The sequence below is a fragment of the Lagenorhynchus albirostris genome, chromosome 20 (genome assembly GCF_949774975.1).
Source record: "Lagenorhynchus albirostris chromosome 20, mLagAlb1.1, whole genome shotgun sequence".
In the NCBI taxonomy this organism is placed as follows: domain Eukaryota; kingdom Metazoa; phylum Chordata; class Mammalia; order Artiodactyla; family Delphinidae; genus Lagenorhynchus; species Lagenorhynchus albirostris.
In genome coordinates, this window is record NC_083114.1 from 2,098,217 (window position 1) to 2,115,237 (window position 17,021).

The 17,021-nt window shown below is 43.6% G+C and overlaps 1 protein-coding gene across 7 annotated transcripts in view; it reads right to left on the bottom strand.

Annotated features, from left to right (window-relative positions):
* Positions 1–17,021, bottom strand: part of ULK2 (unc-51 like autophagy activating kinase 2) — a 65,137-nt gene that overhangs the window by 7,932 nt on the left and 40,184 nt on the right. For 3 of the 7 annotated variants that reach the window (XM_060133280.1, XM_060133279.1, XM_060133278.1), the window contains exons 15-22: positions 13,754–13,891; positions 10,518–10,663; positions 8,706–8,786; positions 6,561–6,847; positions 5,491–5,678; positions 4,944–5,047; positions 1,834–1,983; positions 220–428 (exon numbers count right to left, since the gene is read on the bottom strand). In XM_060133280.1, the coding sequence (XP_059989263.1) occupies positions 220–428; positions 1,834–1,983; positions 4,944–5,047; positions 5,491–5,678; positions 6,561–6,847; positions 8,706–8,786; positions 10,518–10,663; positions 13,754–13,891 (1,303 nt within the window). The remainder of the gene's footprint in view (positions 1–219; positions 429–1,833; positions 1,984–4,943; positions 5,048–5,490; positions 5,679–6,560; positions 6,848–8,705; positions 8,787–10,517; positions 10,664–13,753; positions 13,892–17,021) is intronic. The other 4 variants (XM_060133285.1, XM_060133284.1, XM_060133281.1 and 1 more) reach the window with 3 other exon arrangements.

Consider the following 17,021-nt stretch of genomic DNA (forward strand, 5'->3'; position numbering starts at 1 on the left):
TAGTAAATAAACGTCAGATAAAGAAATTAAGAATACAAAATCTGTATGCATCACTTCCTGTCAACCAAAGCTTGCTATGAATGAGTATCACTGTCAACATTATTCTGAAAATATATGAGCAATGTTCCAAATAGGAAAGGTTAGGGGGATTTTGTCCTCCCGTCACCAACACTCTCCTCGGGGTCCCCGTAAGTGACACGTCACAGGGTCTCTTCCCACCTCCATCAGCGTCTCCTCGGGCAGTTCAGGGGCTTCAAAGGCGACGAGCCCCTCCAGGCTGGGGGGTGAAGCACCACAAGGCGCGTGTCTCAGGCTGGGAGCTGCCTCTGCTCCCAGAGGGGGAGACCCCGAGCACAGCCCAGGCAGGGAGCCCCCAGACACACGGCCCCCGGTGGAGCCCAGGGAGCCTCCGGAGCCGCTGGAGCCCCCTGTGGAGACGGGCGAGGAAGCGTTAAAAGGAAGGCCCCCGACCCCTCCCTGAGCACATGAACAGGCTTTATCTTCCCAGGCTCACCTTCATTCCTCACAGAATCAGCACAGCTACTTTTAAATTCTGTTTTAAACAAACTTCTAACATACACATTTCTCCCTGCTGCTCCACAGTCCTCACGGTGATAAAACTCAGCGGATGTGTACGCTTCACTAAAATTATACCCCAATGCTTATGTGGGGGCACTTATACTATTTCTGATTTTTTTAATGCCACCAATAACATTGTAATGAAATCCTTCCTTGTTTTGAGTTATTTGTGATAAATACTTTATAAGACCACTTTGTTGTAAGTGGCCTTATAAACAGAATGGGATTACCACAGATCAAATATTACTATAAATATTTTTATAGCTCTTTGTAAGACTTGCCACGCTATTTTCTAAAGCAGCCGTGAGTGAGCGCAGAGATCCCACTAAGCCTCAACAACACTGGGCATTACATTTTTTAAATGTTGGCTTAGTTAACAGGTATAAAAAGTTATTTTCTCAAAGTGGTATTTTCTTATTATTTAATACTCTTAATAATCCTAAAATCAAGATTATTATTAGCTCTTTTTCCACTCTCATTATCTATTTATATCCTTTGCTTATTAATCTACTTGTATCTTGATTAGTAACTGATTTAGCATAAGGGAACTTAAGGGACACAAGGTATAATATATGATGTCAAATGATAACTCAAGTCCAATCTAAATACTTTCTTAGTTTTTGGTACCAATTACCTATTTATAGACTATGGCTGATAAAACCAATCTATCAGCCTATCCAGAAGTAGGATATAGGATTAAGTGCAAAGATTGGGACTCAAAGTACCAAAAAAAAGGTGAAACCTAGGTTTCTAAAAAAACCCACAAAACCAAAAATAAACAACAATCTATCATTTTCAAAAAATTTACTGGATGTACTAAAATAAGCCTTCAATATAAGCTAAGAAGCACCAATATGCATAGCTGCTTCACTGTGACGTCACATTCATGTAATAATGTTATAAAATTACATATATATTACAAATATATAACATAGTACCTTTTGTTTTGCAGATTTTTTTTTTCCCCACAAGTATTGTCTCATTTACTCTTTTTTTTATTTTTTGGCCGCACAGCGTGGCATAGGGGATCTTAGTTCCCCGACCAGGTACCGAACCCATGCCCCCTGCTGTGCAAGCGCAGAGTCTTAACCACGGGACTGCCAGGGAAGTCCCCTCATCTACTCTTCATAACCCTTTAAGGTAAAGTAAATCGTTATCTCCACGTCATTGGTAAAAAAAACGTCACACCATTAAGCCATTATCAGAATCTGCACACCAAACACGAGCCCAAGGCGGAACTAAGACAATCCTCACCTGAGGTGGTTCTTGTCCGAAGGACTATGTGGGTACAAGCGGGGGTCGCAGCCCTGTGTGGAGGAGACCCTACCGTGAACAGCACAGCCCTGGGACTCGCTGCTGTTCCCACAGAAGGAGCCCGTGCAACACCACAGGCTCCTGCAGGGGCTGCAATAAAAAGTTCACCAAATGTGTCATGTATCAGAGGGTGGGTTTTATAGGGGTACCTTTACTTTTATATTAGATTTGGGTTTTTTACAATAAGCATTTATTACTCTTAAAAACAGAAAATTCAATACAGATCTCCATTAAAAATATTTTATGGTAATCTCTTCACAGCTGTGAATCTTCTTTTCACCAAGGCCTACAATTCAGTTACTTCTACGTGAATTGCCGTCACACCTGAGGATAATGTGAAAAGGTGGAAACCAAGAACTGGGAATAAATATGTGGGGAAACAACCTGATTTAAAAAATGGGCAGAAGACCTGAATAGTTATTTTTCCAAAAAATATATATGGCCAACAGGCACATGAAAAGATGCTCAACATCGCTAATCATCAGGCAAATGCAAATAAAAACCCCAATGAGACATCACCTCACACCTGTCAGAATGGTCATCATGGAAAAGACCACAAATAACAAACGTTGGTGAGAATGTGGAGAAACTAAGAGCTAAGCTGTTTTTGTTTTTGCTTTTTTTATAAATTTATTTATTTATTTTTGGCTGTGCTGGGTCTTCGTTGCTGCACACGGGCTTTCTCTAGTTGTGGAGAGTGGGGGCTGATGTACAGGCTTCTCACTGCGGTGGCTTCTCTTTGTTGCGGAGCACAGGCTTTAGGTGCACAGGCTTCAGCAGTTGTGGCTCGTGGGCTCTAGAGCGCAGGCTCAGTAGTTGTGGCGCACGGGCTTAGTTGCTCTGCAGCAGGTTGGATCTTCCCGAACCAGGGCTCGAACCCATGTCCCCTGCATTGGCAGGCGGATTCTTAACCACTGTGCCACCAGGGAAGTCCCTAAGCTGTTTTATAGCTTATATTTTCTTAGAAGAAAATATAGAGTTAGGCATTTAAGAAGGGGTATCTAGGGAAACTCAAAGACAACAGGGAAGACAAAAACAAAGACACCAGAGAAAAGTTTACCCTGATACCTATGGCTACAGCAAACACTAAACACAGCCTAACTCTTAGCCAGATAAACAAAAAAAACACCTCACACTATTTAACTCAATTCTATGTCCAGTAATATCATTTCTGGCTTTCAACAAAAATTAAAAGGCAAGCTAAAAGGTAAAAACAGCTTGAAGAGACAGAGCAAGCACTGAACCAGACTCAGCTACAGCACGCATATTGGACTTATCACACCAGAAATTATAACAACTTTGATTAATGCTAAGAACTCTAATGGAAAAAATAAACAACATGTAAGAGCAAATGAGTAACAAAGCAGAGAGATGGCAACTCTAAGAAAGACTCAAAGGAAATGCTGTAAGTCAGAATCACTGACACAGAAATGAAGAATGTATTTGATGAGCTCATCAACAGACAGGACATGGTTGAGAAGAAAATCAGTTAGCTTGAAGATATGTCAATAGGAACTTCCAAAACTGAAAAGCAAAGAGAAAGAAGAATTAAAACAACAACAACAAAAATCCCAGAATATCCAAGAACTGTGGGACAACTACAAAGATATAATATATGTGCAACAGGAATATGAAAAGGAGAAAGAGAAAGAAACAGAAGAAATATGTGAAGTAGTAATGTCCAAGAAATTTCCAAAATAAATGCAGAACCAAACCTTCCAAGTCCAGGAAGCTTAAAGAACACCAAGCAGTTAGAATGCCAAATAATCTACACCTGTGCATTTCATCTTCAAACAGCAGAGAATCAAAGGAAAAGTCCTGAAAGAAGCCAAAGGAAAAAAGCACCTCATTTATAAGAGGAACGAGGGTAAGAATGACACGAGACTTCTCTTCAGAAACCATGCCAGCAAGATGACAGTGGAGTGAAATATCAAGCCCTACAGCACAGAAACCATACTCGGGTGTTTGCTGGTCTAGATACTTCCTCCTTTGGAGGCTCATGGGAGAGACGGTAAAAGAATGACAGAGAAAACAAGAACAAAGAGGCTCCAATACTGACTCAAATTTAAGTGGACATCATAATCACGTGGGGAGCTTGTTAAAGACACAGATTCCTAAACTCCTTTCCCAGAAAACTTGATTCAACGAGCCTGGGTTAGGGTCTGGAGCCAGCCCTTTGTTTTCATTTTTTGATAAGCAGTCTAAACTAATCTAGATGTGGGTCCATGGACATAAAGTTCCCTGGAACAGCTATGAAAGAGCCAGGGATCTCAGTGACCTATGGTTCTTTATAGGTTGGGCTTGCTGTATAAGAGATGCTCAAGAGTTCGTATGTGTAAGGCAACTTTGGCCAGTGTTATCCTACTGATAAAAAGCAATCTTGGTCAGCATCTAACTTCTCACTCATGGGCTGCCGATCATCAAGACACTGAACATGTCCCTATATTGACAGGCTCCTAAGAACTTCGATGAGATGACAGGGACTGGATGAAGCAATCTGGTCAACAGGTTCGTGAACAGTCACCAGAAGTAGATGGGCAGAGTAATTACCCCCATGCCCAAGCCAAAGATGCCCACGTCCTGAGCCCTGAAATTTGTAAATAGGCTATGTGACACGGCAAAGGGGAACTAAAGCTGCAGATGGAACCAGGGCTGCTCATCAGCTGAACTTAAAGAGATTATCCAGTGGGTCCAATGTAATCACAAGGGTCCTTTAAGTGTAGACTAAGGGGGCAGAAGGTCTGAGTCTAGACTGGCCATTGCTGGCCTTCACGGTCGAAGGGGCCACAAGCCAAGGGATGAGGGCAGCCCCCAGAAGCTGCAAAAGGCCAGGAAGTGCACCCTCCCCGAGAGCCTGCAGAAGGAACCAGCCCTGCGTACACCTCGGTTTTAGCCTAGTGAGACCCACTGTGGACTTCTGCCCTCCGGAACTGTAAAATAATACATCTGTGTTGTTTTTAAGCTACCAAGCTTGTGGTAATTTGTTACAGCAGCAATAGGAAAGTTAACAAACAGATTACCTGCCTAAAAAGAAACCGGACTTCTCTTACCTATATCCATTGGTCGTTCTGTATTTAAACTGTCCGTGCTGCCCTGATGTCCACCTAAAGGTGTTTTTACTGGTTGATCTGATAATTTCCCAGTACTGACAGATCTAAAAAGAAGAATGATAATAACGTAAATGTATACTTTAAAAAAATCCAGACTTATCAGTAATAAGGGTGATTTAAGCCAAGCCATAAAAGGGTTAAAGGAAAGTCAGAGAACAAGGAGACAAAAAATAGAGACCGAACAATTCAAGGTAGAGATAAACTTCAATACCCAAAATAAACAAAAAGGCAGAAACAGACTACTCAGGAAACTCAGGAAGAGCTCTGGACTCCCACAGGTATAGGCAACAGCTATGGTTTTCAGAGATTCTTTTTTTTTTTTTTTTTTTTCCAGAGATTCTAAGTGTATGCAGTTCCTTACACGTGTACAGTGTCATTAACCACTGGCATAAACCAGCTGCTAATCGGGTCTGGTTGTTTTATGATAGGAATGGATGCACTGTTACCGTTTCCATGTTTAGGGCTGGAAGGAAATGGCGTCTCTTACCTGCCAAACGCTGCTCTGACCTGCTGCTCGGACTTGTGCCTCTCCCCTCCTTGTACTGAGAGACAGTGAGAGCATCCCCGTGGGTCACTCCCATCCTTCAACTGCCCCTCAGAAGGCCCGCGGCGAGTGGCCAAGGCTGGCAGGTTGGAAGACGCTTGCGTTTTCGGGATTTTGAAAGGAGCCGTGGTCTAAGGGAACACATGTAAACTGGTTGTTATGACGTAGGAATGTTCAGAACCGTCAGGCTCATGGCACAGTAGCTGGAGCAGAGACTCCAGACTCTGTCAGTCTTGGATTCAAATCCCGGCTCTTCTGCTTCCAGTCTCTGTGACCTTGACAGTTCATTTACGCTAGGCCTGTTTCCTTTTTTCAGGATTAAATGGGAACGTGTATATAAAGCGTTCAGCAAGTAAAGGACTTACACTTTGCCTGGTACACGGCAGGTGCTGATTAAATTGCAGCTATCCTCTTCCTGAATGCTGCCTATAAAGTACTTATGATACTAGTTCATGACCTACTACTGAGAGTTAAGCTACTCCATGGTATTGCTGCTTCCACATCCACTGTGCTTGGCTATGCGGCCTGCAGGGACCTTAAATTGACACCAGCCCCTCGTACAAGCACACGCCCTAGACAGCAGCCCACAGAGTCGCAAATAAATGTACGTTCCGGATACGACTTCCCTGACAGGCCTGGTGATTTCCCCCCGTCTCCCAGGGCCTTCCCGCTGTGTGCCCCTTAGACAAGACCCCCGTGGAACTTATCAGAACCCTGCTCTTTTGGTTTGGATTGACCCATCCAGCCTTGGCCCGGGAACCCCAGAGCACTCCACCCACAGACCCTAATAAAGGCATGTGCCCAGGTCCTGTCTCTCTCTGCACTTTGACTTGACTTCCCCGTGTGGCATCTGGGTGCTTCTTCCAGGACCGGTGAGTAACCAACTTCTCTATTTCAATTTCTCCTGTGGTCCGTTGCTGGACCTCAGCTGACCACCCGGAACAAAATGCCCCAGTTAATAAATGTTAATTTAGCAAAGTCACAACATCTACAAAAGGGCTTAATAAACACACCTTAGTAGGGGAGCCAATGATTGTTGGTAATGGAGTTTTGAAGAACCAGTCGGAACTCCGCGGGGAGGACCCCGCGTGCTTGGTGGGAGAGGTCCCAAGGCTGCCGGGCCGACTGGGCTGGGGGGAGCAGCTGCACCCAGCCCCGGCGTGGGACGGGCACACGGGGTCCGAGTGCTGCTTTCTGAGCTTCTGCTTGCTCTGGTAGATGTCAGTGAGGGTGGAGGCGCTCTGCAGTCTAGCACCCAACAAGAGTGGCTGGGGCGACGGAGGCTGCGGCACGGGAGAGCCTGCCGAGGACACAGAGACAGCGTTAACCCAAAGGGAAGAAGAAGTGCAGGGCAAAAACTGGCGAGTTAAGAAGACACCTCTTCAAGGAGAGTTCCAGTGAATGTCTTGTTTCCTGTGAGATATTCCAAAAGTTGTTTACCTGGCAAGAGGCATTTTTTGGCATCCTTTACAAACAGTGACAAGCACACTGCCGTTGGCCTTCCCAGGAGACAGGGGTTAGTGACGACGAGTCTGTCGGCTGTTTTACCAACAGCGGGCACACAACTCAATTAACATAACGTCTAGTCAGCACCACAGAGAGCTAAAGAGCACGTAAAGCCAACAAAAACAACAAAAATCTACATGGAACGAGATGATTTTCACTCTTTATATCGATATGTATGTGTGTAGTATCAATGTAATTATTCTCTTTTCTCACATAGCAACTAAAAGAAACTTTTCAAGCTAAACTAGAATAGCTCTTTATTCAAAAAAGAATGTTGGAAAGAAAATTAGAAAGATAATATACTTTTCCTGGATTTTGTCTAAAAATAACAAGCATACGCATATTTTTGTCAGTTTCATGAAATTCATTTAAAACCTAAAGTGTCCATCTTCTCTACAAAGAAAACACTTGTTCACAGATATTATTGCCTCTTAAGGGGACTCTGGGGGATGGGGTCTTGATACGATGAACAGCTGGCTACAACAAGAGGATTCCCCCCCACAAACCCTGCTGTTGCTGACTTAACATTCACTAAGCCTGGGGCTCCAGTTACAAATTCCTTGGAGTTTCTTGCAAGCTGAACTACCACCAAAAATGTTAAAGACACACAAACCTTCTTAGTGGCTGATAACCATCACCTTTCCCCAAACAGGCAGCAATAAACAGGAGCTCTTGCTGCCAACCACTCCTGGCTTATCTCATCCTAAATCTACCATTTCACTTTTCAGAACTGGGTTCTGCCATACATGTGTGTATACACGTACACATACACAAATAAACACTGACAAAGTGTTATGATCCGGAGAAAGTTAATCAAGCTTTATTTTTAAAGAAACACAAAATATGAAACACTAAACCTAGAAAAGAGTGCTTTTCTTTTCTTTAAAAAACCTCTGTTTTTTTTTTTTTTTTTTTTTTTGCAGCTGCGTTAGGCCTTTGCTGCTGCGCGCAAGCTTTCTCTAGCTGCGGAGATGGGGGGCTACTCTTCGCTGCGGTGCACAGGCCTCTCTTGTTGCGGAGCATGGGCTCTAGTCGTGCAGGCTTCAGTAGTTGCAGTGCACGGGCCTAGCTGCTCCGTGGCATGCGGGATCTTCCCCGGACCAGGGATCAAACCCGTGTCCCCTGCGTTGGCAGGTGGATTCTTAACCACTGCGCCACCAGAGACGTCCCAAGAGTGCTTTTCTAAGTAACAGAGCATTCCTTTAACTGCCCAACTCCTCAAATGCACATACAATAAAATTTGACTTATCAAAGTGTGATTTGCGCAGATCTTTTCAGGCATGTATATTTTATATAATAAAGCAAATAAACATCCATTAGTTTTTTTTTATCTGATGCTAACTGGTAGCTTTTATCAAAACCAGTATTAAAGTAATGAAATTTCATTTTCTAGATTGATTTTCATTATCTGTGGGACAACAACCAGAGTTTAGCCAAGTTGTGTAATTCCTAGGACTTAGTCTCATAAAAGAATCCTATACGTAGGCGATAACCAACCGGCAATGATACACTAGAGCACATTAGCATAAAAGACAGGAGAGCAGAGAAAATACTTCACGTAAACTCTGTTGGTTTGTTAAGACTGGAAAAACATATCTCGAATTCACTTACGATGGGATTTAAACTATTAACACTGCGAGTCCATCTCCTACCTGACCAGTTCCTGCTCCTGGATTCCTGGCCCTGAGGATGCCCACAGCAGCACTGACTAAACTGCTCAGGAATGGTGCCAACTGTGAAGAAGGGAAGGGTAAAGCAGGGAGAAATGGCTCACAACTAATATAGCATGGAAAAAGCGACACATGCACAGATCGTACATTACAGTTGACACAATTTAGCGAAGATGTAGTTCAGCTCACATGTACTAAGCCACAGCGTGCTGGGCACGCTGAGATCAAAGCACTGTAGGACCTGCCCGGAGGGCAGAGACTGGGTAAGAGCCAGGCAAACCTTTGACGGAGGTCTCGGGCGTGGAGCTGCCAGGGCCCAGCTGCTGCCCGTCCACCTGCCGCATTCCCCTCCCACTGAGGTTGCCCCCGGGCTGGCCCAGCCTGACTGTGTGGGTCACGGTGATTCTGGGTGGCTTGTGCCTGGGGACGCTCCTCAGAACTCACTGGCCGTCGAGAGCCTGCCCACCCCTCCTTCCAGCCCTCTGCCCCGGGGGTCAGGCCTACAAGGTGGTCAGAAGGGGCGCCCTGCGGTCCCTGCTTCCTACCCGCTCTCCCTCACAGCGGCTGCCCAGGCGCTCCGTGCACATTTCTGCAGCCCCCTTCTTTGCATCTACCGCTGCGAACCCGAATTAGCAAGAGTGGGAGGCGGGGAAGGCTTCCAGGCGCTCAAGTAGACGAGACGCGTGCGTCTCCAGCAGCGGCGGAGCAGTGGGCAGAGACTCGACCCCGAGGGAGGGCCGCGTCCCTGAGAGCAAGTGTTGGGGCCTCGTCCGCAAACTCCGGGGAGCCCGGGGGCCTCTGAGGGGGCGAGGACACGCCAAGACTTTGATTGAATAAGATTTTTCATTTAAGAGTAGTGTCCAAACCACTGCCACAGGGAAGTGGTGACATTAACTTTTAAAAAACATTATCACTGTGGTTTTCGCCTTGTGAACCGAGGCTGCTGGGCGAGGCTTCGATCCCGCTCGCTCCGCCTGCTTCCGAGGCGCGCCCCTCCCTCCCAGTCCTACTCCGGGGCGGAGATGGAGGGGGTGGGGCCTCCCCCTTTGGATGCGCGTGCGTGTGTGTGCGCGCGTGCGTGTGTGTGCGCGCGTGCGTGTGTGCGCGTGCACGCTTGCCCTCCCCGCTCCCGTTCTCCCCCACGTCGCCGCTAGGAGGCCGCTGCTCACGGACTCTGGATCTCTGTTGCCCTGGCCTCTCTCGCGTGTGTTCTGAAGCGGGAGCGTTTTCTCTTAGCTAAGCCCCTGAAAATGTGGTTCGAGGTCTCCCTGTTGGGTTGGGATTGGCTGTTCTGTGGCCTCCCTGCGTGCCTTGGGCGGCTGTTTTCGAGCTCCCCGTGTTGCTCCCCGCGGTGTCCAGGAGAGGTGGGAGGATCCGCAGTGGAGCTGCCACCCGGTCGCCCCCGCAGCGGGAAGGCCTCTGGTGGACGTAACCCAGCGCTGTCACGTACTCTACTGCCTTTTAATCCTCCTAACTCCTAGTGCCAAGTAGGGTAGGCATTTTATGTACCTTCACCTAGGGTTTCTGAGTTTGTGTTTAGAGCCTAAACCCAGTGGAGATGCTTTTTATCCCCAAGACCCATTTATATCATCCTGTTTCCGACAGCCGTCTTAATGGCGTTATACAGAGGTTCTCAAGAGGGAATCAGAGAAGGGTAGGGTTGGAGGGGCGGGATGTGGCTCCCAGTCAGCTGGGACTCACTGCCATCGTAAGCCAGTGTTCCTAAAGGGAGTGTCACGTCGCACTGGTCACAATGAAAAAAGGGTGGAAACAACTGCTATAAATTCTCCTTACCCGAAGGGGAAGGTGAGTAAGGCCTGGAAGACCCCGTGGAGAGTCTTCGTCCGACCGCCTGTACTGCGTCTGCCGGCACCGGCGAGCAGGATCCCAGCCGGGGGAAGCCCATGGGGCTGGTGTTAGACCTTCGTACCGCCGCAGATCTAAAGGGAAAAATAATATTACTCCCTCACCGGCAGGTTCTAGGACTTTATTTCTGTCCTTTCTCCTAAAACTTCCTAACAATATGCCGTGGAGTAGATTTTTTAAACATATGGAACGTAGTGATATGCAACAAACATAAAACCTATAAAATTATACAGAGTGAGGTCTCCCTCCCATCCTTGTATCTGTCTACCTAATTCCCAACACTTCCTCAATCCTGCTCAAAAGGTTACCATTATTTTTAGTTTCTAATGTATCCTTCCAGAGTTCCTTAATTCAAAAACAAGCAAACTGAATATATAATCTTATTTTCATCTTGTTTTAACAAAGGTAATAGATTCCATACCAATCATTTTCAACATTTTTGTCTTAGATCCCCTTTATATTCTTTTTTTTGCGGTACGCGGGCCTCTCACTGTTGTGGCCTCTCCCATTGCGGAGCACAGGCTCCAGACTCGCAGGCTCATCAGCCATGGCTCACGGGCCCAGCCGCTCCGTGGCATGTGGGATCTTCCCGGACCGGGGCACGAACCCGGGTCCCCTGCATCGGCAGGCGGACTCTCAACCACTGCGCCACCAGGGAAGCCCCCCTTTATGCTCTTAAAGTTACTGAAGATACCAGAGTTTTTATTTATGCAACTTATTATATCTATTGATTTTTATGGTACTAGAAGTTAAAACTGAGAAATTTTTGTAATTATTAATTCATTAAAAATAATAAACTTATGACACAAGATTATGAAAAATATTTTCCAAAACAAATCATTGAGAAGCATGACATTATTTTGCAAATCTCTAACGTCTGGCTCAAGAGATGGCAGTTGGGTATTCATAACTGTTTCTACATTCAGTCTGTTACTTGTGTTATTTTGGGAGAAGTACATGAAGAAAACACTGCCTTATAAATTTGTAACTGGAAATAGGAGGAGCACTTTGGTAGCCTTTCAGATACTGTGACACTCCTCTTTGATGCTACCCCAAAACTCAGCAAGTGGTCATTTCTAAGATCAGCTGCAATATGGAATCTGAAACCACATCGGTAAAATTTGTACTCTGTTCCATTAAACTCCATTCTCTGGCAAAAATATCTTGTACTTGGAATGGATCTTATATCTATGTATGCTTTTTTAAAAATTTGGTCATTTGGAAAATACTGGTTGACAGAGTTATGCAGATATTCCGAACGCTGACGCATTATACAATATCAAAAAGTCACATTCATATCAAAATATCACCACCAACTTAGTTCACTTTTGACAAAATGGCTGTCAACACCACAGCCACAGCTATCCTCTCAAGCACCAGGTGTTCCATGAAAAAGTGGCTAAAAGTCAGCTCACAATGAAAACAACCATACAAGGGCTTTTCCTTAGGACCACTACTCCGATGTGCAGCAAAGGTGCTTTATGCCTACTTTCCACTCAAGGTGGAGATTTTCAAAGAGAGATAATACCTTTCACTGTTTCACTAAAGACACTCCTAGGTACTATAAGTGTGTGGAGGTAAGGAGACCAGGGCTAACAGCAGAACGGGAGCCACTCCCGTGACCTGTCCTGAGGCACCAGCAGCTTTCCCATCACAGCGCTCACACCAACAGTGCACGTGTCAGCGCAGTGAAGAAAGCAAACTGTATCCTGGAATTACCATGGAAATGGTCTCCACCTCATGGACCCTCTGAAATGGAGCCGCAGACCACACTTTGAGAACCACTGCTAGTGCACTGTTATTCACTTTGCTTTTTCCATTTCACAATGTACCTTGGAAACTGCCCTACCTCACCACACAGAGAGCTTCCTGACTCTCTCTGGAAGGTGTTCCACTGTCACAGATGGATCAGAATAAATCTGTCCCTTACTGGTGGGCACTGGGCTTACTGCTCATCCGTTGCTATTATAACAACTAACCACTTTGTATACATACGATTTTATACACAGGCAAGGAATATATATCTTAGAATAAGTTACCAGAAGCTGACTGATGGGTCAAAGGATATATGCATTACTGATTTTCACAGGTATTGCCAAATACTCTTCCTAGAAGTTTTCTTAATTTACATCGCACAAGACGGTGAGGATCCTTCTCCATTCACTGAGCTATTCCTTTGGTGGGTCCTTTTAATCTAAAATCTTGTCTCCTCCAATTTTGGAAAAAAATTTCATCATTATTTCCTGGAAATTTTCTTCCTCGCTATTATAGTTTTCTTTCTAGAATGCCTAAACTAATTAATCCTTGAAGATTATTATTAATTCACACTTTCCATCTTCTTGATTTGATTATCTATTTCAAATATTTCCTCAACTCTGTCTTCCAACATTTACTTTTGTTTAGTTCAGTTATTCTGTTTTGTAATGTCCAAGAGGTCTTTTTTACTTCGCTTGTTTTCAGTAGCATTTCGTTCTTACTTACAGATGCAGTCTCTAACCCAGCTCTGAGGTCCTAGTTCTTCACGTAAGTTTTCCTCTCTTTGCACTCATGCACTTTCCTCCAGATGCAGCTTTCCTGCTGTCAGCCGTCCGCCTCCGTCTGGCCACCCCGCCTGAGCTATGACTCCGGCTGCCCTGTTTTGCCTGAGCCCCGCCTGCTCACACACTTACCCTGCCCGGTGGCGACAGCAGGCACCCCTCCGTTGTTCTCTTTCTCACTTCCAGAAACGCGTCGGAAGCGGTCACCCACTCAATACTTATTCTCGTTTTACTTGTCTTTGTGGGCTTATACCTTTGTCATTCCTTTTCTACTTGAGTGGGGTTTTAGGATGTGGGAGAAATAAATAATATGTACATAGTCTGCTAAAACTGGTGAGATTTCATTTTTTAACAAGTTCTTCCTCAATTCTTAAAAATAATTATACTTGTGGACAAATATATATATATATATATCTCATACTATATTAATTACCCAGCCAAGCTTAAATATCATTTAAATAGATCCATTACAAAAAAATTGATTATTATTCAATTTTGTACATCTCCATTATACACATACGTAAGAGTCTAAGTCGACCATGGAAATTAACAGATGTTTCAATCACAACAACAACAATTTTAAAAGAAAGGAAGAAGAACTGGGAAAGGAAGCAACTGCTAGCTTACCTTGGAGAGCCATGCAGATTTGTGCCAGAGGGGGCAGTGGAGGTGAGGCTCTGCTCTATGCGCTGGTAGTTCCTTATCTGAGTAGGGACGGGAATGGGGGTGGCTGCGCTGTGAGGGGACACAGTGGGCTGACACTGCCTGCAGACATCAGTCATTGAAAAAGGAAAGAAATACAAGTGAGACCGCTTTCCTTTCATCTGACGCATTGGTGGTATTTAGAGGAAATTCTATAAGAAGCCAAATGATCACTTCTGAATGTGAATAAGAAATGATCATCTTGAAAATACACATAAAGCCAAAAAAACCACACTTGTCCTTTACAGAAGTCTACTGGTCTGCACATGCACACTGAGGAGGAAGGCTTGTAAGAAGAAGGGGACAGAGGCCCCTCTGCAACAACAGGAAGAGCCACAGGCCGCAAAACGCAGCTTCATCTGCTCACACTCTGCTCTTCACTCCTCATGCAAGAGGAAAAATACTTCTAGGAAAATATGCTGGGTACAAGAACAGGAAGTTCAAGAGTAGAGATGACTGGAATGTTTACAAAGTTATGAGTGCAGTAAGCATTCCCAAGGAACTTGGACTTTGATGCAGACTGAAAATACACTGTGTGACTCTCCCTATACACTGTGTGACTCTCCCTGCACATAACCCATCTGAGGTCCACATTTTGTAGCGTAGCTGGTTTCTTTCCTTGCTTTTCATAAATTCAGAAACAGCATGTCCTTAGATGACTTTCAATTCAATTTACAACATACCTTAAAACATCAGGGACAGTACTGGGCCTTAAGAAAGATGAGTTATTTCCTTCTTTTGCCCTTCTGTAATTCTAAAAAAGCCACAATCTCTCCCATTTTTGCCCAATTACAACCTTACAGAGATAAAGAGATTATATATTTAGTTACCTAAACAAACAATATGATTATCTTCTAAAGTGTCACTTTAGAACTTTTGGAACCATTACTTCATATTTAAATAAAAAGAAAATCTAGGGACTTCCTGGGTGGTCCAGCGGTTAAGACTCTACGCTCCCAATGCAGGGGGCCTGGGCTGGATCCCTGGTCAGGGAACTAGATCCCCCATGTCTCAACTAAGACCCAGCACAGCATGCATGCACGAATGAATAAACAAATAAATATTTTAAAAAAAAAGAATCTAAGAGACAAAAGTACCCCCAAATTATAAATCTAGATATTAATGGGTACACTAAATAAAGATGTAATCAGGGACATCAGTAACATAAAGGTGGGGGGCAGTATACTCTTATACTCTATACGAGTAGCGTTTTTATATGCGATTGAAGTTATCAGTTTCAAATAGATTGTTATAACTTTAAATTATTTTATATAATCTCAATGGTAACCTCAAAGAATATACCTACAGAATATACACAATAGGAAATGAGAAGAGAATCAAAGCATATCAGTACTGAAAAAAACAACAAGATACAAAGGTAGTAAGAGAGGAAATGAGGGACAAAAGAGCCACAAGACATACAGAAAAGTAACAAAATGGCAGTAATAAATCTTTCCCTGTTAGGCTGGAAGTGAAAGGATGGAAAGAGATATTCCATGCGAATGGTACCCAAAGGAGAGCAGGGGTGGCTACATTAACATCAGACAAAATAGACTTTCAGTCAGATGCTGTTATAAGAAACAAAAAAAGGACATTATATAATGATAAAAGGGTCACTTACCCAGGAAGACATACGAATTATATATATTCATGCACCAAACATCAGCACTACCACATATATGAGGCACATACATAACAGACTTGAAGGGAGAAAAGACAATTCTACAAAAATAATCACAGGCTGAACCCACACCCTCAATCATGGATAGAACAACCAGATGGAAGACCAATAAAGAAACAACCGCCTGAACAGCGCCACAGACAACAGGACCTAACAGACGCTGCAGAACACTCCCCCCACTGACAGAACACATTTTTCTCTGATGCACTGGAAACATTCTCCAGGATGTACCACATGGTAGGCCACAAAACATATCTTAACAAATTTAAATCATACAAAGTATCTTTTCCAATCAATCACACAGGACAGAAACTAGAAATCAACAGCAGAAGGAAAACTAGAAAATCCACAAATACATGGAAACTAAGCAACACAACTCTTAAACAACCTATGGGTCAAAGAAGAAATCTCGGAAAAAATCAGCAAATAACCTGAGAAAAAGAAAAATGAAAACACAATGTACCAAAACTTATGGGATACAGTCAAAGTAGTGCTAAGATGAAGTCTGTATCTCATGTTCGAAAAGATCTCAAATCAACAACCTAACTCTATTCCCCAAGGAACTAGAAAAAGAAGACAACTAAACTCAAAGTTAGCAGAAGGAAGGAAATAACAGGTAGATGGCAGAACATATACAGATTATGCATCTTGATTTATTCAGAACTCTTTTTCTAAGATTCTGGTTGTCTTCCACTTGAGGGAAGGAAATAATAAAGATTAGAGGAGAGGTAAAGAAAACTGAGAAAATGGAAAAACAATAGAAAAAAATCAAGGAAACTAAGAGTTGGTTTATTTTTTTAAAATAAAATCAATGAAATTGATTTTATCAAAATCAATGAAATTGACAGACCCTTAGCAAGATTAACTAAGGATAAAAGAGAAAAGACTCAAAATCAGAAAGGAAAGAAGGGACATAAAAATGCCACAGAAATAAAAAGGATTTTAAGAGAATACTATGAACAATTGCTTACCAGCAAACTGATAACCTAGAAGATACAGAAAAAAATCCTACAAATACACAAACTACCAAGACTGGATCATGAAGAAAGAAAATGTGAACAGACCCATTACTAGTAATGAGACTGAATCAGTAACTGAAAACCTCCCAACAAAGACAAGTCTAGGACCAGAAGGCTTCACTGGTGAATTCTATAGAACAGTTAAAGACTTAACACAAACACCCAAACTCTTCCAAAAATTTGAAGAGGAGGGAACACTCCCCAACTCATTCCATGAGTTCAGCATTACCCTAGTACCAAAGCCAGACACAGACACTACAAGAAAACTAGAGAATATCCCTGATGAAATTTGATGTGAAAATCCTCAACAAAATACTAGCAAACCAAATTCAACAGCACCTTAAAAGGATCAAACACCATGACCAAATGGGATTTACAGTATACCACCATTAACAGAACAAGGACAAAAATCACATGATCATCGCAATTGATGCAGAAAGAGCATTTGTCAAAATCCAACACCCTTTCATGATAAAACCACTAAATAAAATAG